The sequence below is a fragment of the Vulpes vulpes genome, chromosome 16, assembly GCF_048418805.1.
Source record: "Vulpes vulpes isolate BD-2025 chromosome 16, VulVul3, whole genome shotgun sequence".
NCBI classification, from domain to species: Eukaryota; Metazoa; Chordata; class Mammalia; order Carnivora; family Canidae; genus Vulpes; species Vulpes vulpes.
Genome location: NC_132795.1, coordinates 20,961,971 through 20,988,441, shown reverse-complemented (window position 1 = coordinate 20,988,441; position 26,471 = coordinate 20,961,971). Strand labels below are relative to the sequence as shown.

The 26,471-nt window shown below is 40.4% G+C and overlaps 1 protein-coding gene and 1 long non-coding RNA gene across 2 annotated transcripts in view; one reads left to right on the top strand and one right to left on the bottom strand.

Annotated features, from left to right (window-relative positions):
* Positions 1-16,309, top strand: part of LOC112922800 (aldehyde oxidase 2) — a 79,803-nt gene extending 63,494 nt beyond the window's left edge. Inside the window, exons 34-36 of the mRNA XM_072741323.1 lie at positions 2,009-2,176; positions 13,114-13,189; positions 15,962-16,309. Of these exons, the coding sequence (XP_072597424.1) occupies positions 2,009-2,176; positions 13,114-13,167 (222 nt within the window). The 3' untranslated portion in view covers positions 13,168-13,189; positions 15,962-16,309. The remainder of the gene's footprint in view (positions 1-2,008; positions 2,177-13,113; positions 13,190-15,961) is intronic.
* On the bottom strand, positions 2,017-25,432 carry LOC140595862 (uncharacterized). Its single transcript, XR_011997794.1, has 6 exons — positions 25,320-25,432; positions 8,083-8,236; positions 6,737-6,796; positions 6,518-6,596; positions 2,664-2,835; positions 2,017-2,151 (listed from the first exon to the last, which is right to left on the bottom strand). It is a non-coding gene; the product is annotated as an uncharacterized lncRNA (long non-coding RNA).
* Positions 25,433-26,471: the final 1,039 nt, after the last annotated feature.

Sequence of the window (26,471 nt, the reverse complement as noted above, 5' to 3'; positions counted from 1 at the left end):
AGTGGTGTCAGGAAGCAAAGACACAAACTGCTAGTAATTGCCAAAGTAATGGAGTTGCAAATTAAAATAAAAGTCAGCATTTATTTCCATTGCTGTATGCAGATTGTGTGAAAATCACTCTCAGAATAGAAACTTCCTTTAGGTTTGAGATGTATTGTTAAAATTTTCGTTCATGTCTTTTAGGAGACTTCTTACTAGGGGTGACAAATTGATATAAAAGAAAATGAGTTCACGTATATTGGCTGAAATTTTATCATTTCCAAACTGGAACCCACTTTCAGCCTACGAACTTTCTCTGGGCAGATGGTGAGGGAGCTGGGAGGTGGAGGGGTGGGAGGTGCAAATATGAAAGGAAGAACAATCAGCATCACCTTTGGATTCTCATTAGGCTGGAAATCACTCAAAGAGCAGCCTTCAAGCCACCAAGAGCAATAGAACAGGCAGGACTGTGAGTTCTATGGTTGTGGCCAGCCACTCAGAGGTGGACCCTATGAGGAAAATCATGGGTTTACAGGTCCCCCATGGAGTGTAACTATGTAATAATAACAGGGACTGACCATGCTAGGTGATTTTGTACTTCCTGAACTTACAATACCCTGTAATGTTGATATCATTGCCTGAATTTCACTGATAAAGGAACAGAGGCTCAGAGAGATAACCTCACCCAGAGAAACAGAGAGAGTAAGGGCCAGCGTTCAAACTTAATGTTTCTAGCTCAGGGTTGCAAATTGGGAGCCCACTGGCTGAATCTAGGCTGCAGATGTGTTTTCTGGGATCTACACTATATTTTTAAAAATCAGGGAATTGGGGATCCCTGGGTGGCGCAGCGGTTTGGCGCCTGCCTTTGGCCCAGGGCGCGATCCTGGAGACCCGGGATCGAATCCCACGTCGGGCTCCCGGTGCATGGAGCCTGCTTCTCCCTCTGCCTGTGTCTCTGCCTCTCTCTCTCTCTCTCTCACTGTGTGCCTATCATAAATAAATAAAAATTAAAAAAAAAAATCAGGGAATTGTAGGGGCTCCTGGGTGACTCAGTCAGTTAAGCCTAAGTCAGGGTTTTTTGTTTGTTTGTTTGTTTGTTTGTTTGTTTGTTTTTTAAGAATTTATTCCTTTATTCATGAGAGACACAGAGAAAGAGGCAGGGAGAAGCAGGCTCCTTGTGGGGAGTCTGATGCAGGATCCAATCTCTGGACCCTGGGATCACAACCTGAGCCAAAGGCAGACACTCAACCACTGAGCCACCCAGGTGCCCCAAGCAACCAACTCTTGATTTTAACTCAGGTCATGATCTCAGGGTCCTGGGATCGAGCCCCTCGATGGACTCCATGCTCAGCAGGGAGTCTTCTTGAGATTTTCTCTCTCCCTCTGCTCCTCCTCTCTCTCTCTCTTTCTCAAATAAATAAATAAGTCTTAAAAATCAGGGAATTGTACATTAAAATAAGAATATCTAAATTGTCTTGAAAACTTAGATGATCTGGTCATTTTGGTAACATTCTTAGAAGGCATTGATTAGCTTTAGACAGTGTCTTTTTCAGTGGAGGGTATCTCCACTTCACCATAATTTCCACTTTTCCTTGCTGTCCTCCAACTGCCCACATCACTCATTTATATTACCTGACCATTCCTTGCAGATAATAGGCTTGCAACCCATTGTCTGGTACCCAAGTCAATACTCTTCTACTAGAATACCCTACCTCCCCTGATGCTGGAGTCATAATGAGGCATTTTTCTTTACTCATGAGGTTGGCCATTGCATGTGCTTCTCTAAATAGGATAACACACACACACACACACACACAAGGGGAAGTTCAGGTGGTACTGGGATTTTTCAGAGTACGCAAGCTTCATTCAGTCAATAAGTCAGTGAACAAACATTTATTGAGAATTATTGTGAGCAAGACACTGTGCTAGGATTTGGGCATGAAATGGTGAATAAAGACCTGGGCCCTGAAATATAGCATAGCTCGTAGAATAGTGTAGAGGATTCTAAAACAAATGTGCTCTCTTGCAGGGGCTGGGGGAATCTGGGATGTTCTTGGGGTCATCTGTGTTCTTCGCCATCACTGATGCTGTGGCCGCAGCACGCAGAGAAAGGGACATAGCTGAGGACTTCACAGTGAAGAGCCCAGCAACGCCAGAATGGATTCGAATGGCCTGTGCAGATCGGTTCACAGAGATGGTATGGAATTATTGTTTATTTCCCTAAAAAGCAATTTTTCTACCTGTCATTTCTTAGACGTCTAAGGTAGACTTTATAATCTGATCAAATTATGAAGTCAAATTATAAAATATAAGCTAACCAAATTATAAGAGGATAAAAATAAATCACACAAATATGCTTTGTAAATGTAGCAATTTTAAATTTTTGAAAAGCATTTCTCCATCTGTTATTTAATTTGATTGTCTCGGCAACTCTGAAGTAGGATGATTTATCATGCTTCAAACACTAACAGCTAAATATGAAACAACTGGATAATTTCATTGAACCATTATAAATATTTCCTCCCTCTATCCTACCTAATCTATCCTACTCTTCAAGATAATCAAACACAAAAAAATAATCCATGTGTCATGTAGCTGTATTTGATAATACACTTTCCACGTTCCCTATACAAACACAGAATACACAGTCTACCTTTCCTTTAGAAATAACAGGATCTTATTACCAGCTCCACTTTTCCACTTCATTCCACTTCATGACAAGGCTCCCAGCTCAGGAGACAGAGGAGTTATCTGCTAGATGCACGTACACGCAGCAATCCAAACCTGCTGACTATTGCAGATATACCACGTTGGTGAGGTCACCAAGCCCACCTGTGCCCATGTCTTCATAGGATCCTAACATAAATAATAACACTAGTTAGCAATGATTGAATAATATTTTACACAAATTATTTCATTAGTCATTACTGTAACTCTATGAGGTAACTAGTATTATTTTCTTCATTTTACTATTGAGGAAATTTTACCCAAAGTCAAGATTCAAACCCAGACTTGTCTGGCTTCAGTTTAGTATATGCCCTCTTAGAGAGAAAAGAATTTATTTTCTACCTCTTAAAAGAAATTTGTGTTTTCATAACTATTTTACAAGAAGCTTAAATACTTAACTGACCTCTTCAAAACATCCAGCTAGGGGATCCCTGGGTGGCGCAGCGGTTTGGAGCCTTCCTTTGGCCCAGGGTGCGATCCTGGAGACCGGGGATTGAGTCCCACATCGGGCTCCCAGTGCATGGAGCCTGCTTCTCCCTCTGCCTATGTCTCTGCCTTTCTCTCTCTCTCTCTCTCTCTCTCTCTCTCTCTCTGTCACTATCATTAAAAAAAAAAAAAAAAAAACATCCAGCCATAGAGTGAAAGAATAATGGGACCCAGGATTTGGGAATACTGCTTAACAGGAAGCATCATAATTACACATTTCCTTCCCTTACGTGATCCAGTCCCTCACCTAACTGCACTATCCACAGAAGGGTTACAATCACCTGCCTCAGGCCAGTCCTGCTCAGCTGGCCACAGTCCGGGAAGCAGCACTTCTACTTCTACTGCAGGGACCCCTTCCCTGAGCTGACCTGGGCCTAGAGGGCCATGTCCACCCCCTCCCAGGAGCAATGATCACACGGTAACTGCAGGTTCACATGGTCTCTACCCCAACGTGTAAGCAATCCCTACCTTTCGAAAAATATTCTCAGTTGTCTTTTTCAGTAATAAATATCCTTTCCCAAAATGGGGCAGATCAGCAAAACCACAAACACAGCAACAGGTTCTAATCTTCCTTTCTTGTCCACACTGGACTTTGTTGGTCTTCAAATGGCCTGGCTCTTGGGATCCCTGGGTGGCGCAGCGGTTTGGCGCCTGCCTTTGGCCCAGGGCACGATCCTGGAGACCCGGGATCAAATCCCACGTCAGGCTCCCGGTGCATGGAGCCTGCTTCTCCCTCTGCCTGTGTCTCTGCCTCTCTCTCTCTCTCTCTCTGTGTGTGTCTATCATAAATAAAAAAAAAAAACAAAAAAAAAAACAAATGGCCTGGCTCCCAAAAAGCGAACTCCTTCATTTCCAAGTCTTTGGGCCATTTTTAATAGTTGGGTTACCTGGCAAAGTCACTCTGTCACATGCAATAGTAAGAGGTGAGCCACTTGGATTTGATCTACCATTTGGGACTCAGCCTGCCAGGTACATTGTCCGTGGGAAGGGGCCATAAGTCCAATAGTTTCTTGATAAGACTAATTTAATATGTCTTCACAGATATGAATCATCTACTAATTTGTATACCCATCAATCAAGTGCTCAGGGCCAATGTGAGAGTAACCACACATTTCTAAAATAGCATCTTATGTTATAATCTAGATTTGTTATGATAAACCTCATTTCAGTAACATGTATTATTTTTTTATCTTCATGAAAGTAACACATCGGGGATCCCTGGGTGGCTCAGCGGTTTGGCGCCTGCCTTCGGCCCAGGGCATGATCCTGGAGTCCCGGGATCAAGTCCCGCATCGGGCTCCCTATATGGAGCCTGCTTCTCCCTCTGCCTGTGTCTCTGCCTCTCTCTATCTGTATCTCTCATGAATAAATAAATAAAATCTTGAATGAATGAAAGAAAGAAAGAAAGAAAGAAAGAAAGAAAGAAAGAAAGAAAAAAGAAACTCACGTCCATTATGGAAAAGTAAGAAAATGTCACAAAGAATAAGATGAATGTTAAAATCAACTAATCCCACTAACCAGAAATAACCATAAAAAATTCGTATTTATATATATACATACATATATATGTGTGTATATATATACACACACACACACTTGTAATCAACTTTTAATTCATAATTATTTATATGTACAATGTACCTTATATACTTACTCATTTTCCAAAATTGAGATATCCCTGACATGAATGCCTAAAAAGATTTGAACAGTATAATTGGGAGTGATTTTTTTTTTAAAGATTTTATTTATTTACGAGACACACACACACACACACACACACACACACACACACGGGGGAGGGGGCAGAGACACAGGCAGAGGGAGGAGCAGGCTCCATGCCAGGAGCCTGACACGGGACTGGATCCCGGGTCTCCAGGATCACGCCTCGGACCAAAGACAGATGCTCAACCACTGGGCCACCTGGGCGTCCCTGGGAGTGACTTCATGATGAGAGTATGGGCTTCTTCAAATTCTTAACAAGACTTCAGGGAAAGATTCAAGAGTTTCTCTGTTTTGACCTATAGACAGCAAGAGCAAGAAGATAACCAGCAGCCAGCCTTGAGCGGGGCCTCCCAGGGGAAGCAGAAAGGAGGAAGTCCTGACTCTTGGTTTAACAAAGACACAGAACAGATTCTTCTGCCACTTCCTGTCACAGGACATGGCAATACTCTGTGATCCATATTGTACCACAAAGCAGGTGCCAGGCATTGTTCTGGGTGCCGGGAACTCAGAAGTGGATGAAACACAGAGAGCAGGGACTCCCTTTGCGGGGCTCACTTTCTAGAGACCCTATCCTTCCATCTCTCCTGCCTGGGTCCACGCAGCCCCCTCACTGGTTTCCCTCTACCCCAGTGCAGCCACGTATTTGTGGTGTGACAAATATGATCATGTCACTCTAGCGTGCACTCAAGGTGGCAAGGTGCCCATTGCTCTTAGGATAAAGATATAACTTTTTAACTTGCCCCACCGAGCCTATAACCTGCGGAGCCCAGCGTGGCCAGCCTCACCCACTTGTGCAGCCATGCGTGATACCCTACCCTGCCCTCTCTCTGAACACTTGCCGCCTTCTGCTTCTCGTATCAAGGACAGAGGCCTCCACCAAGCTCTGCCTTCTGCTTGGAACCATCTTCTTCCTTTTCCTAGGCTAATCCCTACTCACCTTTCATATTTTTTTAATTCTTTTATTTGAGAGAGAAAGAGATAGTGACTGAGAGAGCACAAGTGGAGAGGAGAGGGAGAAGCAGGTTCCCCACTGAGCAGGGAGACCAATGTGGGGCTCAATCCCAGGATGCTGGGATCAGGACCTGAGTCAAAGGCAGACACTTAAGCAACTAAGCCACCCAGGTGCCCCAACCTTTCATATTTTTAATCAAATTCAAGAAATTAATTCACTACTTTCCTTTTTGCATATTTTGAGGTATCAGGAGTACACTGGTAAACCAGACTCATGAGAATTGCTCTCAAGTTGTTTACAGTGCAGCAGGGGAGAAAGACAATTAGTGTGAATTATAAGTGCTTAGCTGACTCTGGGTTTTGCCTGTACATCAGTAGAACAAAATTTTTCTAACTTAGCCTTAACCTTTTCTTAAAGTCAAAGAGGTCATAGATTTGGCCCCAGCTTTGCTCATTCATCATGCTCTCATCATTCACTCATTTTTCCATGCTCCAGGCAGTGCTGGGGAACTAAAGAAATAGTGAGCCAGTCAGTCACTGCCTGTATGGAGCTTACATTCTGGAGAAACCAGACAGTAAACAAGTAAACAAACACACAATACAATTTCAGTAATAAACACTGTGATAAATACTGTGAACAGGCTTAACTGACCTGGTGGCTCAGTTGGTTAATCCTCTGCTTGGTCATGATCCCAGGGTCCTGCTGCTCCCCCCCGTCAGACTTGCTCTCTCTAATGAATAAATAAAATCTTTTTTAAAATGTTTTTTTAATTTTTAAAATGTTTAAAAGAATAGTTAATGCAAAGGTCCTGAGGCAGTTTCATAAGATTGAAAGTAGCATGGGACCAAGCAGCCCTCGAAATGGCCTTACCTTTTAAGTCTGTAATAGTGGTAGAAAAAACTTGTAACTAAAAGGCTACAGTTGTTCTTCCTGGCATAGAGATAGAAGAAATAAAAATGGGTGCCTGGGTGGCTCAGTCAGTTAAACATCCAACTCACACAAGAGATACCATACAAGTGGCCATTCCACTTATCTTCAGATCAGGAGGGTAAAACCTGAATAATCCAGCTTCCCTTGCAACAATCCAAGTCTACATCTTGAGTTCTTTAGAAATTATGATTTGTTCACACAGCAGGCCTCCTAAAGTTCTCATAGCCTGGCTTCTCACACAGACCAGTCTCTTTAAAGCACCTTAGAACAAATCTGAGCCTGTATCAGATTTACATTTAATCAAACTACAATATGGTATTTTAATCAAAATTCAGTCAACCCTTGAACAACAGGGGCTTGATCTGTACAGGTCCACTTATACCCAAATTTATTGCAATACACACTGTAAATGTGTTTTCCCTTCTTTAAGATTTTCTTTATAATATTTTCTCTTCTCTTACTTTATAATCAGAATATAGTATATAACACATATTTGTTAATCAACTATTTTATCAGTGACATAGTTCATTTCAGTCAACAGTAAGCTATTAGTATTTAAGTTTTGGGGGAGTCAAAATTTTAAGTGGATTTTCAACTTCATGGTGGGGAGTCAGCCCCCATGTTGTTCAAGAGTCAACTATATGTAATGATTCACAATGGCATATAACACTCTTACTATGCAAAAACCAAACTTTTTTTGAGAAATAGATATTAACACTCTTAGTATTTGGCCTTTGAATTCTGTTGTCAAAACACAATTTGTTCGGACATGTAAGAAGCCAAGAGGTTCAAAGGATCTGTGTGCTAGAACATGAGCATTGGAAAGTCTAAAACCTCCTGTTTTAATAACCTCCTTATAACCATAAGGTAAATAACAGCTTACCTATATCAATTTTTAAACAGAAATGATGGCCAAACCCTCACTACTTTTCATTTGGAATCAAATAAAATAACACATGTAAAAATATTGTGTAAATACAAGTCACTCTGTAAATATTAAAGTGAAGTTTCCACCAAATACCCGTAACTATTAATGACTTTCTTCAAAATAGGCCTCTCCCAATGGGCTTGAAAAGAATTTCCACATTAAATCAAGTTGACTTGCTAAGGGCTGGAAAAAAAAAATCTTAAAACTAATAAACCTCATTTTCACAGATAATTAGTTTCCCGTTTCAACAAAAAAGCAACAACAACAACAAAAATTCTATTTGAACATTTACTATATCATTCTATTTGATCAATCATTTACTATATCAAAGACTGTTTACATCTATGGCTATGGTTACCTTGATCAGAGTTGTTGATTGTTTTTATCCATGGGCCCTTTCCTAGGTGGTTAACTCCTGGTCAGAACAGTGTTGCTGGTGGTAGTTTGCTCTGAGCCCAGCAGAGCAGCCTGGCCCAGCCAGACCTGGCCAGAAACGTCATCTCTACATATTCCTTTTTTGGTGATGGGAGAAAGAAAAATGTGTTTTTCAGAAAATGTGTTTTATATAGTCATTTTAAAATTCCACAAGGGAAAAAAAAGGAAATTTATCTTAAAGATATAGAGAAAATACCTAATTAATACTTTCAAGCTAGAACTTTTCTTTAGCAGGGATCCCTGGGTGGCGCAGCGGTTTAGCGCCTGCCTTTAACCCAGGGCGCGATCCTGGAGACCTGGGATCGAATCCCACGTTGGGCTCCTGGTGCATGGAGCCTGCTTCTCCCTCTGCCTATGTCTCCGCCTCTCTCTCTCTCTGTGTGACTATCATAAATAAATAAATAATTTTTAAAAAAGAACTTTTCCTTAGCAACAACGATTTCATAAAAAAAAAAATCTTTAGGATTCAGAGACACAAAGAGTTCCACAGCCTTAAAATTTTTTAAAATCCTGCCTTGGAGAATTTGGCAGTAGGACAAATCAAAACCCTCGTTATCACTAGCAGCAAACAGTATTTATTTTTTTTTAATTTTATTTATTTATGATAGTCACAGACAGAAAGAGAGAGAGGCAGAGACATAGGCAGAGGGAGAAGCAGGCTCCATGCACCGGGAGCCCGACGTGGGATTCGATCCCGGGTCTCCAGGATCGCGCCCTGGGCCAAAGGCAGGCGCCAAACCGCTGCACCACCCAGGGATCCCCAAAAAAGTATTTATTGAAGTAACTTCAGAAATGTGGTGTGGGGGGCACCTGGGTGGTTCAGTGGTTGAGTGTCTGCCTTTGGCTCAGGTCGTGATCCCAGGGTCCTGGGATCGAGTCCCGCATCAGGCTCCCTGCTCAGCAGGGAGCCTGCTTCTCCCTCTGCCTAGGTCTCTGCCTCTCTCTGTGTCTCTCATGAATAGATAAATAAAATCTTTAAAAAAGAAAGGAAGGAAGGAAGGAAGGAAGGAAGGAAGGAAGGAAGGAAGGAAAGAAGGAAGGAAGGAAGGAGGTATGTGGGGGCTGCCACCGTGGGAGGCCACATAAAGCCAATGAGCAGATTCAGTTTCCATCTCCTGGAAGCTAAAACCAGACATTCGGCTTAGAAACAAGTATGTAAACAGGTTTCAGTTCACACCACATTTTGAAAGGGAAGCTTCATGATGCTGACTCATAAGGAATACTTGCAATCACAAGTGGTTGTGTCCTGTGTTAGGCTGAAGCCTGACTTCAGAACAACTCCGTGGGGGACAGTCCTTTACTGCTAGACCAGTGCCCAGTTCCAGCGCCCATGCCTGCCCTTCCCTGTTGTTCTGTACAGTTGGCGGAGGTCTACCTGCTGAAGGCTTTCACCTTCCCCGCTGGGCAAACCCTCAGCCAGCCTCCTCCCACCTACTCTCTTCCCCCTGCATCACTAGCACCTTGCAGCCCCCGTCTTTCTTTTTCCCTTCCTGCTTCTTTTTGCATTTCTAGACGCCCAGACTCAGTGAGAGTTGGCAGCATTTAAAGTGCCACCTGTTTAATTCCGTAAAAGGAGCCCTTCCTGCCAGATGAAGGAGAGACACAGGGACATTTCCTGTGCTCTGAGCAGCCCAGTTTACCTACACGACTGTCAGCGGGTTTGCCCCCAAACTCTAGTTCTCAACCGCATATCCTGTGCACCTCCTTGCATTGCTCGAAGCAGAGGGAGATGTACGACTGCATTCTCTTTATGGTGTTGGAACCTACCCCAGTAACGTGTAGAAACACGCATTCTGCATCCTGTTCTGCTGAAAGCTAAGCCACAGATACGTGGCAAAGTAGGCCTTAAAAGCAGCACAGGCCCACCTCGGCCCCCTGAGCTCCCAGAACTGGAGCACGGACACAATCTGCACGACTCAGGAGATGACTCGGAGTGGAGGCTCCCATGGTGCCTTCCTCAGAATGCTGTCTGCCACTCTGTCCTGTGAGATGCGCAGACACACAAACACTTACACGCGTGCAGGTGCACGCACACTCAGCCAGGCACACGCTCTCTCATTCTTCATCACATTCTTCCCCTCCCTGCCTCTCACGCTGTCTTGGAAGAGCCTTTTCTGGCACTCTCACAGGCTTGAAACTGGTTCCGTGCTGAACATGCCTGTCCCAGGGTGCAGGGACTGAATCTGTTCCCTGCAATGCTTGGTGACACTTCACTCAGCGGCCTTTCTTACCACTGAAGGGGGATTATCTGACACTGTTACTGAGTGTATATTTTTGTATCTAAGAGCTCTCCTACCTAGTCTCTGGAAGGCAACCCCTTTAGTTGAGAGAAGCAGGGGGAAGAAGAGAGGTAGGGATAGCATCTAAAAAGGAACAGGACGATGCCGGAGGCATTCCTCAGATGAAGAGAGGGGAGCAAGCAATGCAGAATACGAAACAGGAAAAAAGTAGCCTTTAATTGGCAATGGAGCAGAGTTACAATGTACTATTTTAGCTTAGTGGTCAAGACACAGACCCTGGAGTCAGAAAGATGGGGGGTTAGAATCCTAGCTCTACCTTTGGTGATTTATGTCACTTCTCTGATCATTGGGTTTCCTTATCTATAAAATGAGGGGAGAGGTATGTGGAAAGTATAATTCTAATTATTGTATGGCGCTGTTGTAAGGATTAAGATAACTCATGAAAAGCATTTCGCAGTTGTCACACATAGTAAGTGGTCGATACACACCGATAATGAGGATGATGGTGGCGATGATAATAAAGATGATAGAGTCAAAAGTCCACAAACCACCTTCAGACTTAATGGTTTGTCAGATGGATTCACAAAACTCAGAAAAGCAGGTATACTTGTGGTTATGGTTTATTACAGTGAAAAGACACAGGTGAACATGAGCAAAGGAACATAGGGCAGGGTCCAGGACAGACCAGGCACAAGCTTCCAGTTGTCCTCTCCCAGTGGAGTCACATAGATAATGCCTAATTCTCCCAGCAATGATGTTTGAGAAAATCTACAAGGTATTGCCAACCAGGAAAGCTTACCTGAGCCTTGGTATCCAGGGTTTTTATTAGAGATCAGTCAAGTAGGCATAAGCTGTCTGCATCTGACCTTAGCTACTCAGTGTCCAGACCTTCCAGAAATCAAATGATACCACGTGGCTCAGGCCCCAGGTAAACAAAGACATCTTATCTTATGGGATTTCAGAGGCTTTGGTGTTACCTCCCAGGAGCTGGTCTGGGGCTAAAACTTTCTTTGAAGTGTGCAAGGTTTGGACAACTCAGGCCTGCTGACTGAATCCTTTACTGTACAATGATGATGATAAAGAATCCTGCATTCATGGCCACTACCTGTTGTCACTAGACCTTGAGACTGGTGAGATTGGACCAGATACATCTCGAAGCTGCAAGTTAATGAAAAGCAGAATTGGTCTTGACAGTCATAGTGAATATTGTCTTAATTATTGAGAACCAACAGGGAGGAATAGAATGGAGAAGGAAAGGAATGATGGCACCAAGCAAAGAAGATAAAGGGAAGATCACCAAAAGCCAATGAAGAGCACCTCAAATCCCAGAGATGGGGCCTTTGAGACCAAAAAAAAAAAAAAAAAAAAAAAAAAAAAAAAAAAAAAAAAAAGTTATATCCTCACTCTAAGAGCTGGGTGGGGAGTTGGTAAGATTTAAGAAGGCCAGGAATGACTATTAGTCTGTGTTCCAAGGGCAGAGGGGCACCCTGGGAGCCCAGGTCTGGTGAAGAGAATTGGAAGCAGGTTCTGGAAAAGACTAAAAATTCCATTCCCTTTAGCAAGGGAGCTGACCTGAAACCACCTCAGACTAGACTGAGGCGCTTTGTTCCGGTCTTGCCCAGCCCAGGTGCAACTGGCTGATTCTAAATAAGATTGCGAACAACTCCTGGAGCCCCAGTTAAGTAGAGAATACGGAAAGGCCCCCCATTTACATTTCAATACAGATTAAGAGCAAACAGAACAGGATTTGTAAAGATAACAGGTTAGAAATTGGGTTATTTTGTTTGCTTTGGTTCCTTGTCTTCTTTTTGTATTTCTGTGAAAAAAAAAAATATTACAAGAAAAGTTTTGGGGGATCTTTAGAACTTTCCATTACTTATGGAAAGTTTGTTTTTGTTTTTAACACTTTTGTAACTAAAAGTCAAGTCTTCAAGCAAAAACAGGACAACAGCAGAGAGGGAATATCTGCTTTCTACCAGACCAAAGGGAGAGAAATCCCAGCAAAGGACTCAGGAATTGAGGAGCACAAGGGAGATGGATAAACAAGTCAAATTCTTAGGGCATGTAGTCCAGGATAATAGAATGAGCCTGGGGCTAATTAGCAAGGACACTGTTCCACACAAATTATTTGGCTAAAGGTGTAAAGGGGCTGTTCTTAGATCACTGCAGAGGAGACCAAGTCTGTAGGCTCCAAAGCAAACAACTCTCAGCCTAACCACTCTCCCCTTCCTACTATCACAACATTTTCATAATATCGATCATTCTCGGGGGTGCCTGGGTGGTGCAGTTGGTTAAGCATCTGCCTTGGGCTCAGGTCATGATCTCAGGGTCCTGGGATCAAATCCCACTTCAATTCCTGTTCAGCAGGGAGTCTGTTTCTCCCTCTGCCTCTCTCCCCCACCTCTGCTTTTGCATTCTCTCTCTCTCTCTCAAATAAGATATATCATTCTCTTTGGAATTCACATCTGGGAAGCAAAAAAGATAGCTACCTAATCAAAGTGCCCTCTTAAGCAACATTTAAGTGTAGCAGAGATCACAACACTGAATCACTGTCTCTTCAGAGTTGTCATGAGAGGAATAGTACTGTCCCATTCCTCAGGAAAATCCTGCCTCCTCTGCCAGAAAATTTTTCAAAACCTACAGACTCGATATAGTTTTTCTGATGAGATGCTGTAATGGCATTATGACATTATTTGATTTGCTTTCTTTCTTAGATCCCAAGAGATGACCCGAGGACATTTAAACCTTGGTCTATCCCTATAGTATAATATTGCTGTCATTTCTTAAAAGGTAAGATCATTAAGCTGTAAGATAATTACTCAGGAAAAAAAAATCAGCCAGTCCAGTAGCTTTCAAATTGTGTTCTAAGGAAATTTAGGATTGTACAAATGTATAAATCTAGTTTCATTTTTCTTAAGATTATTTATTTATTTATTTATTTGAGAGAGTGAGCGAGAGAGAAAGAGAGAGAGAGAAGGAATGGGGGGAGAGGAAGAAGCAGGTTCCCTGTGGAGCAGAATACCCATTGCGGGGCTCCATCTCAGAATCCTGGGATCATAACCTGAGTCAAAGTCAGACACTTAACCATCTGAGCCACCCAGAAGCCCCTCCAGTTTCATTTTTAAATATTATCCAACATTTTAATTTTTTAACACTAAACATGCATGGGTTTGGATGCTGACAAGGAAAGTCAGGGTATTTATCTCAGAAAAACATTGAGGTTTTTCTTTTCATTTTCTTCTCTTTTCTTTTTTAAAGATTTTATTTTTAAGTAATCTCTATACCCAACATGGGACTCAAACTCACAACCCTGAGATCAAGAGTCACATGCTCCATCAACTGAGCCAGCCAGGTGCCCCAGACTGTCTCTTTAACTTAAAATAAAATTTAAAATGAGAAAGCTTGAATTAAGATATTTTAAAGATCCTATTTCTGATTTATTTGAGAACCACTTATATCTTGAGTGTAAAACACCAAATTAAAATCTATTGTTCCCACATTTGTAATTAATTGTGCTATTTAAAAGCGATGTCTAGTTGTATTTGTTGGGTTTGACTGCTACAGTTTTGTAGTACAGCGTAATACAAAACATAGAGCATCCAAGGCTTTGGAGAAGGGCCACCAAAACTGCCTGGGAAATATATGCTGATAAAAAGAAACATATTTTCACTGTTAGAAAATTAAACTGGTTTTCTGCACACTTACTAGGCAACATTAAAAAAAATGAAAGCAGAAGAGAACTACATCACAAATTCAGAGAAAAAATTTTTTTCATCAAACTCTAATTTTCCAATTAAACGTCTAGAACAACCTATGCATATTAACAGATATATGTTTAATTTCATTGTGCTTTGTCACATTGAGTTAGGGACCCATGGGGCTAGGCAGGGAAAGATAAGGGAAAGGCCGAGAGTCAGGCTCCCATAGATCCCAAGGAAACAGAGCTAAAGCAACAAAAACAGAGACAAGGAAGTAAATCTGGCCCCCTGGTTCCAAATGTTAGGGAGTATCTTCCTTTGACAGCTACAAAGGAATCACAGAGACTCACCAGACCCAAAAACAACCATATGTCATTCACTCAAGACAGCTCAAGAAATCTCAAGGCCATAGACTCCCTGATTACGTTCTCAGTAAAAGACCAACCCTACAAGCCCTCAGTGGCAACCCTGCCGGGACCCCTCTCACTTCTGAGACTTTCTCTCTATCTTTGCTTAAAAACTTCTAACGCTTTACTCAGTCTCCTGTGTCCACGAGATTCATCCTTCAACTCCCGGAGAGAACCTAGCTCTCCTGCTTCAATGTAAGAACTCACATTGATAGTTTTGCTAAATCAGATTACATAATCGATGAGGTTTGTTTTTCCTTTCACAATAACAACAAAAATCAAAATAGTCAACATTTAAAATTGTTTTTTAAATTATTATAAAATGGTAATTTAAAAACATACACCCAATTATAGAGGGCAGACCACCTACCTCTTTAATTATTCTCTCTCCTTCCAAGTATTAAAATTAAATGTGGATATGATGACAAATTCACTCTAATGCCGTAAACTGCACGGCATTGTGCCTGACACTAGTACTCCATAAAGGAAAGCTACGCACACACATACACACACACACACACACACACACACTCGGATAAGTTAAATGCCAAACTTTAACAAATTGGAGACCACCAGTGAATGAACTGAGTTGTCGTGTTTTTGTACAAACTTCAAAATAAAGACCATCCTCAGGGTGTAAGAGAAATTTAAAAAATCAAAATCAAAACCAAACCAAAAAAACTCTTTTGCTACTTTACTGCTTACAGCTATTTATGTGTCAGAAGGATCTCCATGCTGTGCAATTTTTAAAAATTCAGATATCAATTACATTGAGTCTTTAACTGTCATCCCTTACCTACACTTGCAGAGAGTTCTGCTTTCTTCAAAGTAGCATCCTTGTTCTCCTATATTTGCTTTATAAGGAAGTGTCAAACATCAACCTTATTAAATTTATACCTTATTAAATTTTTATACCTTATTAAATTGATACCTTATTAAATTTATACCTTATTAAATTTGTATATATATATACAAAATCATGTATGTGTGTGTTCCCATAACATTTTAAACCTCTGCTAAAAATGTGTGAAAATTTCTGACCTCATCCAGCTTCATATTTATTTTATAAATGAAGATATGGAGGCCAAGGAAGAATAACTACCTAATTGTACATATTTAGGAACCTGGGTGGCTCAGTCGGTTAAATATCTACCTTCAGCTCAGATCATGATCTTGGGGTCCTGGAATCAAGTCCTACCTTGGGTTCCCTGCTCAGTGGGGAACTGGCTTCTCCCTCTCCCTCTGCCCCTCCCACTGCTTGCGCTCTCACGTACTGGATCTCTCAAATAAATAAATAAAATCTTAAAAAATAATAAAAGTAAAATAAATGTATTTATTCATATCCATAAAGCTTACCAATCCAATTTTTCAACTATTGTTTTCCTTACATGCAAAAGTTGTTAAATATGAAATATTAAAATTAAATATTAAATATTATTCTCTTTTCTTTTTTCCAGGTTTCCAGTTTTTCACAAGTGAAAAGATGATTTGCTAATCCAAACTAATATTCTTATACTGTTGTGTTGTGACACAAATTTTAGAAACATTCAAGTCTGATTAGGTTAAAGATGAATCATTATTTACAAATTATTTACTTAGACTTTCTAGGCTAGAGGCCACCAGACAAACACTGCAATATCCACAGTAGCCAAGTTTAAGTTTGATTTGTTTCTGAAGATATCACATAAATATTGCTCTAAAAGCAAATTTTTTCTTTCTGTGTCCATCCAATCTAACTCGTAGTACTGCAAGTTACAATTCTCAAATGAAAGACACTTCTCAGCGAATAAATGGTGATTACTTTTCTCATGGGTGTGTTTGATTCAGTGGCCACAGGTAGGGACACCACAAGAGTTCTGCAAGGTTTGGTTTTGTTCCTCCTGTAGATTAGCTATGGGTCTGTGCATGTGCATTTGACAGCAAAGGAGGAGTGGTATTTTACTCATGTAGATCAGCTATTCAACTGGTTAACATTCTTTTGGAATTTGGAGATAAAAGGCAACGTAAAAACATTTTCAATGTATTGTCATAAAACCCTTTAATGTTTTTATCTGTAAAAAATATCCAATCTAGTATCAGTTTCAGAAATACTTCACTGCTCAGTTTCCCAATATTGAAGAGGTACCACAGAACAAAATAATTCTAAATTGTAATCATCCCAATGTCATAGTTTAAAACCTGTGGGATCTGGGGCGCCTGGGTGGCTCAGTCAGTTAAGCGGCTGCCTTCAGCTCAGGCCATTAACTCCGGGTCCCCCCAGACTCCAGCATCTGGCTCCCTGCTCAGCAGGGAGTATGCTTCTCCCTCTCCCCCTGCCCCTCCCTCTGCTCATGCTCTCTCTCTCACTCCGCACTGTCTCTCTTTCAAATAAATAAAAACCTTTTTTTAAAAAATAAATAAAAATAAAAAATAATAAAACAATAAAACCTGTGGGATCCACCATATTTTTTTAAAGATTTATTTATTTACTTATTCAGAGAGAGCAAAAGAGAGGCAGAGACAGGCAGAGAGAGAAGCAGGCTCCATGCAGGGAGCCCGACGTGGGACTCAATCCTGGGTCTCCAGGATCACACCCCAGGCTGCAGGCAGTGCTAAGCCACTGTACCACCAGGGCTGCCCTCCACCATATTGCATCAATCTGAGTTTTGGAGGCCTTTAGAGGAGGAGAAACCAGAATATGAATTGGGCCTTATTTGACCAGGAAGTCAGGATGTAAACTGACACTCTGTTAGTCAGATTCTGCATGATAAAGTCATCCAGCCACTGTCCTCAGACTCCAGAAGTGAAGGAGGGAGGTGGGGCTGACCAGAGAGCCCTGGGTGACTGTGAGAGGAGGCAGAGGTTCAGCTGGCAGTGCCACCTGGCAGAGGCTGTAGGTCATTGGAGGCAGTGAGCGCATCTGGCTGAAGGGACTGGGGTACAGCTGTCCACAGGCCTGTCCACTGACTTTGGAGACTCCACTAGGCCATAGGCACAAAGAGAAAGAACAGAAGGGTCACAGGCAGGACAAAACATTATGCAAGACTTCTGCGCACGTGAACAGAAGAGCTGGGGAACTTAGTGGGAGTAGCCAGGGCAAAATAAGTTGAAAGTAACTTTAAAAAAAAAGGTTTGGCTCTCGAAAATGAAATTCTTAACTGTGCCATCCAACGTGAATATAAGAAACTTGTTTTGGGGTGCCTGGGTGGCTCAGTCAGTTAAGCATCTGCCTTCAGCTCAGGTCATGATCTCAGGGTCCTGGGATCAAGTGGGGAGCCTGCTTCTCCCTCTCTCTGCTCCCTGCTTGAGTGCTCATGTGCTCTCTCTCTCTCTAATAAATAAATCTTTTTCAAAAAATAAGCAGAAATAGCTGGAGACAGAAAATAAAGGCATTCTCTCAGTCTCCCTACACAACCTTGAATGAATTGATACTAAGATATCACTGAGCACAAAACAAGAATGTTCTTTCCTTGGCATCGCCACCACAGCAGGACATTCCCACACTCCCTTCAGATTTCAGTGATATCACCAGCTGTCTAACTGGTCTTCCTCCAAACCATTCTGCCCATAGCTGCCTGGATAATCTTTCTCAACATCTATAACCACCTACTCTCACTGGGTAAAAGAGTAGCACTCAACAGGACAGTTTCTTCTTCCCCAAAGGGCTGTCCTATCATTTGTGGGTAGTCAGTTGTTTTCATCTGCTCAACGTCTTTTCCTTTGGGAAGTTTCCTGCCCTCCTGTGTTTCCTGTTTCTCCATGTGTTTCAGGAGGGCTGCTGGGAAAGGACAGGATAAGCTGAGTCAGAGTCTCTCCTGAGAGTGAGACTCTTGAGTAAGTTACGTGAGGTTCAAAGGCCACAGGATTAGAGTGCCTGGAAGGCCCAGCTGTGGAAAGCAAGTCCACGAGCTCTGCTACCAGGTCCTCAGAGGGGCCTCCGGCCCCATGCGTCTCAAGACTTGCTTCCATCAGCTAACCAATTTCTCCCCAGTTTTTTAGTTTCCTAGAGCTGCCAAAACAAATTCCCACACATTGGATGGCTTAAATATTTATTCTCTCAGAGTTCTGGAGGCTAGAAGTCCAAAATCACGCTGTTAGCTGGGCCATACCAGGGAGGAACACTTCCTTGCCTCTTCTGTTGACTTCTAGCATTCTGTGGCATTTCTTGGCTTATTGCTACATCACTCCACACAGCCTCTATCATCACATGGCCTTCTTCCCTGTATGTCTGGATCCAAATCCTCCTCTTTTTTCTCTTATAAAAACACCAGTATTTGGATTTAGGGCCCACCTGAATCCAGTGTGACCTCGTCCTAACTTAATTACATCAGCAAAGACTCTATTTCCAAATGAAGTCACATTCTGAGGTTCCAGGTAAACATGAATTTCAAGGGAACACTACTCAACCCACTATGCCAATAAGCCTTCTAGCTGAAGCTAACAGATACAGTTTTGGGTAGAAGTGACCCTTCCTCCTTTACACCCCTATTGTACCTGGTTCTTCTATCACACTATCTATCTGCCTATAGGCCCACTGACTGATGGCAGGAACTGTATTTTACCACAGGGTCTGTCTCAAACTGATACTTTCACATGTTTGATTAAGGAAGAAGAGTAAATGAAGGTGCTCTATTCAAAGTATTTGTGAGACCTATACTGTGTCAGATACCAATGAGCCAAGAGAGCTAAGAAAAGTAAAAAGAAGGAAGCTATAGTTCTTTGACAAAGAAATCAGGCTCCATATTGTTATTGGATTTTAATCTGTTGGAGTCACTATTTATTTTACTTGTATATTTTAAGAAAAACTTTCCAACACTCTGAAATAAGGGGGAAAAATTCTGTGTGACCTTTCAATGTCATATTCCAACACTATCTAATAAACCCATTCCAGAGTATTCTGACGCTCTAGGGCTGCCCTGTCAATATGCTGGCCACTAGCCACATGCACCTACTAAAATTTAAATTTTGATTACTTAAATAAAAAATTGGGATGCCTGGGTGGCTCAGCGGTTGAGCAAGACCCTTTAGCTTAGGGCGTGATCCCGGAGTCCCGGGATCAAGTCCCAAGTTGGGCTTCCTGCATGGAGCCTGCTTCTCCCTCTGCCTGTGTCTCTGCCTCTATATGTGTGTCTCACATGAATAAATAAATAAATAAAATCTTTTTTTAAAAAAATTAAATAAAAAATTAATTTCCTTAGTTGCCCTAGCCACCTTTCAAGTCATCAATAGCTACATGTGACTTATGGGTACCACACTGAACAACACAGAAGAGACCATACCATCATCTCAGAAATTTATATTGGACAATACTATTCTAGGGAAATGTAACTTTATATATTCACTGCTTATTAGGGTTCAAATTCTGAAAAGCAAAAAAAAAAAAAAAAATTCTGAAAAGCTAGGTCTTGCAGTAGGCAGTCTCTAGAAGCTGGAAAAGGCAATGAAAGGGACTGTCCCCTGGAGTCTCCAGAAAGAACATGGCCCTGCTCACACCTTGACTTTAACCCAGTGCAACTCATTTTGGACATATGAACTCCAGACTATGTTATTTTAAGCTCTCTAGTTTATGGTAATTCTTTATATGAGCAATAGGAAGCTAGTACAGGTACTAACTTGCAGAAGATTGATAAATTGCAAATGATTTCTGTATAGTTGAAAAAAAAACTCTGAAGGTTTTATTTTTTTCACCCTGTAAGACTTTAACCAGTTTTGTTTTGGTTTTGGCTTTTGATTGGGAGGGGAGGGGGCTTAGTCTAATTGTGCAATCTTACTATCTTATTCTGACATTCTTTTTTTCTTTTTAAAGATTTTTTTTAAAGATTTTATTTATTTATTTATGAGAGGCACAGAGAGAGAGAGAGAGAGAAGAGAGAAAGAGAGAGAGAGAGGCAGAGACACAGGCAGAAGGAGAAGCAGGGGGGATCCCTGGGTGGCGCAGCGGTTTAGCGCCTGCCTTTGGCCCAGGGCACGATCCTGGACACCCGGGATCGAATCCCACGTCGGGCTCCCGGTGCATGGAGCCTGCTTCTCCCTCTGCCTGTGTCTCTGCCTCTCTCTCTCTCTCTCTCACTGTGTGCCTATCATAAAATAAATAAAAATTAAAAAAAAAAAAAAAGAAGAAGAAGGAGAAGCAGGCTCCATGCTGGGAATCCAACGTGGGACCCGATCCCGGGTCTCCAGGATCACACCCGGGGCTGAAGGCGGCACTAAACCTCTGAGCCACTCCGGCTGCCCTCTTTTTAAAGATTTTATTTATTTATTTGAGAGAGAGACAGAGAGAGCATGAGCAGGGAGGAAGAGCAGAGGGAAAGGGAGAAGCAGACTCCCCGCTGAGCAGGGAACCTGACACAGGGCTCTATACCAGGACCCTAAGACCATGACCTGTGTGGGAGGCAGACACAACCCACTGAGCCACCTAGCTGCCACTGACATTCTTTTTTTCCATATCAGTTTCTTATTACTTCCTTCAAACTTGCTTTATCATCCTGGCTCTCTCATTGACTACATCTGATGCTTGCTTGCTATATATTATAATAGTCATGGTTTAATATTTTAAAAGTTACATGCTGATGTGCATCTACAGACATAAGACTTTGAGATTTTTCAAAAGTCAGAAGAGCCTACACATTTATACAATGGTAATCTGTTGAACAGTTAGTTTACAATTTAAATGAATACACTTCATATTCTACAATAAATATAATTTGTAACCAGTAGACAATTACATTCCAGGAAGAGGATATGAAGAACTTTGTCTTGGGGCACAGTGGCTGGCTCAAACAGTAAAGCATTTGACTCTTGATCTTGGGTCATGAGTTCAAGCCCCCTGTTGGGCATAGAGTTTACTTTTTAAGAAAAGTCTATAGCCTTTCTCAAAGAGAGTAAATAAATCTCTCTTGGTGGACTGGTATTAAAAAAAAAAAAATTCATCTTAACTTCAAACAACCCAATGTAATTAACATTAAATGTATAACTAAGAATGGATATAACTAAGAACAAACTTCTTCCTTCTTTTAACAAATAAAACAGAAATAGAACCTGTATCCATTTCAGTAAGAACTTTTCCCACCTGTTCTCTTCGTACCTTGTGCTCAGGAAACTACTGGAATATAAATGTTCTCCAAGGCTTATAGAGACTAGTACATTGAAAATGCTAAGTACTTGATTTTTTTTCCTCCCTTAGGCCTTTCAAACACCATTGTGACCAATGGTTTTATATATATATATATATATATATATATATATATATATATATATATATATAATTTTTTTTTGGTTATTTATATTTTTAATGAAAGACTAGATGAATCACAGTTTGAAGCTTATTATTTTAAATTCTATCATCTCTCCTCAACAATCCATAAGAATTGAGGTGATAGAATGTAAACACAAAAATAACCCCCCCCCAAAAAAAAATATAACCCCCCAACCACACACACACACACAAAAAGTAAAAACAAAGCCCCTGTCCTCTCTCTCTCCCTAGCCCTGACATTCTCCCCATGCCATTCCATCCTCCACCTGGAGGAAGCAGAGGCAGACATGTCAGAATCAGCTAAGAAGCTTTTCCAAAATTCCCATACCCACACCTACCCTATCCTGATATACCACCCCAAACAGGAATTCCCAGAATCTGTGTAGTTTAAAAATCTATAGGAGGAAGAAGAAGAAAAGTAAGCATATAAAACACAGGTTATAGGAGGGTATATCGAATTAGATAAAGTAAAATCCAACAGGGTTTTACTTTTTAGCCCACCATGGCTGTTTCAACCGAGAGTGACCTTTCTAAAATGCTGACAGTCCACTGGTGTCATACTGTGATAATCTCCAGTGGTCTCCAGCACTGATCAGATTGTCACATACTGTCAAATACAGCAACTGACAGGCCCTTGGAGTAAATATCTGCAGCTTCCACCAGACCTCCACTAGGCCAAGCATCTTGCATGCTAGGTTCATAATGAGTAGATACGACACTCTAAATAAAAATCTTTTAAAAAAAATCATTTGAAATGCTTAAGAAACCAATTTTGAAGTGCAGATTCATGATTTGGATTCTTCTAATGTAAACTACACCTATGACACAAACTGACTATATCTGGGGCATAGATAAAAGTTAAATATGCTTAGAAATGCACAATGAGTAAAAGAGTATCTCATCTGATAAGTTGGCGTTAGATCATCATAGGTCGTCCATAAGCTTTTTTTGGAAGAATAATAATTATATTTAGCTTCCTGTAAAAGCAAAACAGCCCTACTTCCTCACAAAGTTTATGTGAAGAATTCTGAAATCCATGTGAAAATATTTTGGTTTTTTTGGGGAGGGGGTTTCAGTTTTTAAAGATTTTATTTATTTATTCACGAAAGACACACAGGAGAAAGGCAGAGACACAGGCAGAGGGAGAAGCAGGCTCCATGCAGGGAGCCCAACTCGGGACTTGATCCCAGGTCTCCAGGATCATGTCCTGGGCTGAAGGCAGCGCTAAACCGCTGAGCCACCCGGGCTGCCCATGAAAATATTTTGTAAATAATATCTTCTCTAAATGTAAGGTCTACAATGACCACTCTATGACTAATCATAACAGTAGTACATACCAATAGTAACAGTAGTAGTTCTTGCTACCAGTAGTGTGGCTGCTGCTGCTATTACTACTATGACTAACACCAATAATAAAGCAGCAACTAATTTCTATTCAGTTTAGTTGCTTTCTCATTTTAGCCTAGTAACTTTATATCATACATAGGCCCCTAAAAAATGAAATTTGGGTTTATAAAAAGAAAGCAAAGAAAGGTGGCCATCTAAATATGCCAGGCAACAGTTCAACATACATTAGAGATTATTTTCTAACAGAGATGTTTAGATTTAGATCATCAGCAAGATTTTCTTGTTCTTTAAATGAATTTTAATATATTAAGAGATAAGAATCAATAAGTAATAAACAGCCCTTCCTAAATAATCCTATAACTAACAGTTATACTATATGCCATCACAGGTAACCTTGTTTGTTTCCCTTTAAATAAATGCCTTGAATGTTAATAACTTAGAATGTAACTATTATGGTCATCCAAAATATTACTTACTTGGCAAGTTCCCTCAAACTATTTTCTGAATAAATATTTGACAGGAGCAAAGAGTTTTAACCTTAACCTATCATCATTCCTATGTGGAGAGAGAGATTGAATGCCAAGTTTCTTGAATCTCTAAGCCTCAAAAATCTAAATAATAGAGTCTGTTTCAAGAGGAGAAATAAATATCTTAAAAGAATAACTTGTTTACCAAATTTTATTAAAATGTTCAGGTAATTAGCAATGCTTTTTTATAATCTTGATTTTAACAAATATTACTAATAATAAATATTCTTTTTTAATAGTAAATATTCTTAATAGCCAAATAAATAAAATCATTCTATACAGGAAATGAAAGCAATTGTATATATGAGGTATGCCTGGCTGTTAGCTCAGTCAGTAGAACATGCAACTTGATTTCAGAGTCCTGAGTTTGAGTCCCACCTTGGGTTTAGAGATTACTTTTAAAAAAATTTTTTTAATGGTATATATGAGATACGTAGCAACTATTCGACGCATTTTCATCTAAAATGAAATTATTTGAAAGCTCACTGCACCTCAACACTTTTTCATTGTAAAAATCTTGTGGAGCCTGTAAAAATACTTCTAGCTACACACACATACATACATTCATATGTACATATGAGTATGTATATATATGTGTGTAAACATATATATACATGATACAATATTTAAGCCAGGTTCATAAGATATGCTACAATCTTCTATCCAAAGCATAGGAATATAAATACTTTTCCCACTAATTTTTAGGGAAAGCAATGTTCTTTTTGAAACAGCCTCTCGGCATCTTCCTAATTTTTGGAATAAAGACCTATTGTTACTTGCCCTGCAAAAAGAAACTCTTATCTATTTCCACCACCAAAGTTAAAAGTAATATCAAATTCACATGTTGCACATCTTTCATCAAAGTAGGTCAAAAATTTAGATCCAAAAGTACTATGGGGAACTTGCAACAATGGCAGAATGAAGATGTCAGCAAATCCTCTCTCCAAAACCAGTGATAAAACCAGGTAAAATTATCCAAAACTACCATTTCAAGACTGTAGAATAGTCAACGACCAACAACAACTTGACAAGTGTCTATTCATGAAAAACTGTTACACTTCAAATAAGAACACGAGGTTGGTGGCACCTCCTGTGGAAATCAAGGAAATAAAAAACAAAATCAAAAGAGAAAAATCAATAAAACCAAAAGATTTTGTTTCTTTGAAAACTTCAACCAAACTGATAAACTATTAGCTATTCTGACTCAGAAAAGAGAAGACACAAATTTTCAAACAAAGAATGAAACAAAAGACATCACAACTAACTTTACAGATATCAAGAGGATTATAACAGAATATTATGAACAACTAATTGTATGCTAACAAATTAGACAATTTAGACAAAATAACAAATTCCTAGAGAGACACAAAGTACACAAGCAGACTCATGAGGAAATAGAAAATCTGAAAAGATCTATAACAAGTAAAGGAACTAAATTATTAATTAAAAATCTTCCCAGAGAGGAAAACCCAAGCCTATATGGCTTCACAGATAAATTATATCAAATGCTTCAGAAAAAAATAATACCAACCCTACACAGTGTTATAAAGACTACCAGGAGGGATTACTGAGATATTTTCATTCATGAAATAAATCTTCATTTAAAGCAGGAAACTCCGGGACACCTGGCTGGCTCAGTCAATAGAGCATGTGACTTGATCTCAAGGTCATGAGTTCCAGCCCCATGTTGGTGTAGAGCCTACTTACAAATAGATGGATGGAGAAACAGCTGGATCAATCAATCAATCAATAGATTGATAGATAAATAAAAAATAGGGAACCAAAACTGGCCTAGCAACGATGGAAAAAATTTCGAAAATACTTTTATCATAAGACACTGCCTTGAATGTTGTTAATATTTTACCAAAACCTTTTTTATTTACATGCTGGAGTTCGCAAGGTTAGCCATTACAGAATTCTTAACTGAGCACAGAAAGTCTGAGTAACAAAGTCCTGTATAGCACTAACAAAACATAAGGCAATTTAAGGTGGGCTTGTCTTATGAGGCATTTCCTCAAAAATCTGATTTATCCCTCTTCTCAAGCTCATTAACTTTAAGCTCCTTAACTTTAAAATTAACACTGTAACCTCCTTAAACTGTTAACACTAGTACAGCTTTTATCAGGTGGGGTGTGTAGTATATTGTTGGAAACTCCAGTCAGTTTGAGGATACCAATAACAAGTCTACAAAAAGATATGGAACCCCAGGAAGGGTCTTCGCTGTCATGTAAAGCATCAGTACTTTCACTTTACAGAGAGGTTAAGTGATTCAAGTAAAATCTCAAAAACAGCCAGGGACGAGATTCGTCCTTTAAAGTCTATATTCCAGCATTGCTATAAGAAATCAGCTCAACCTTCCTTGTCACCCTTCTTTCTCCTCAATGGGAAGTACTAGCTTTATCATTCCATACTTAGTAACACATATTGCTTGCCATACATGGAGGCACCACTAAAATGAGTAAGAAATTGCCTTTGCCATCAACATTTTCAGTATAGGATAAAGGATAAGACAATCGTAAATACAAAGTAGATGAAATATCAGAAAGAAAATACAAAGTTCAGAAAAAGGAGTGTGTTCACATTGGCTTCAGTGACTAAGAACAGCTTAAGGGAGGGGTAATATTTGAGATAAGGCTTGAAACAATAAATAGGATTTTGACAGTAAAAAATAAGAGAAGGACATCTCAGTCTGACTAAAGCATAGAGTTCAAGTGTTTCTCCCATGATGGGAGAACCTTTTCTGCCCTAATATGGTCTATAGCCATTTCCTTTGCAAGCCCCTGCCCTAATATGGTCTATAGCCATTTCCTTTGCAAACCCAGGGTATCTACTCCCATGGGCACACCTGAAAGCATAGAT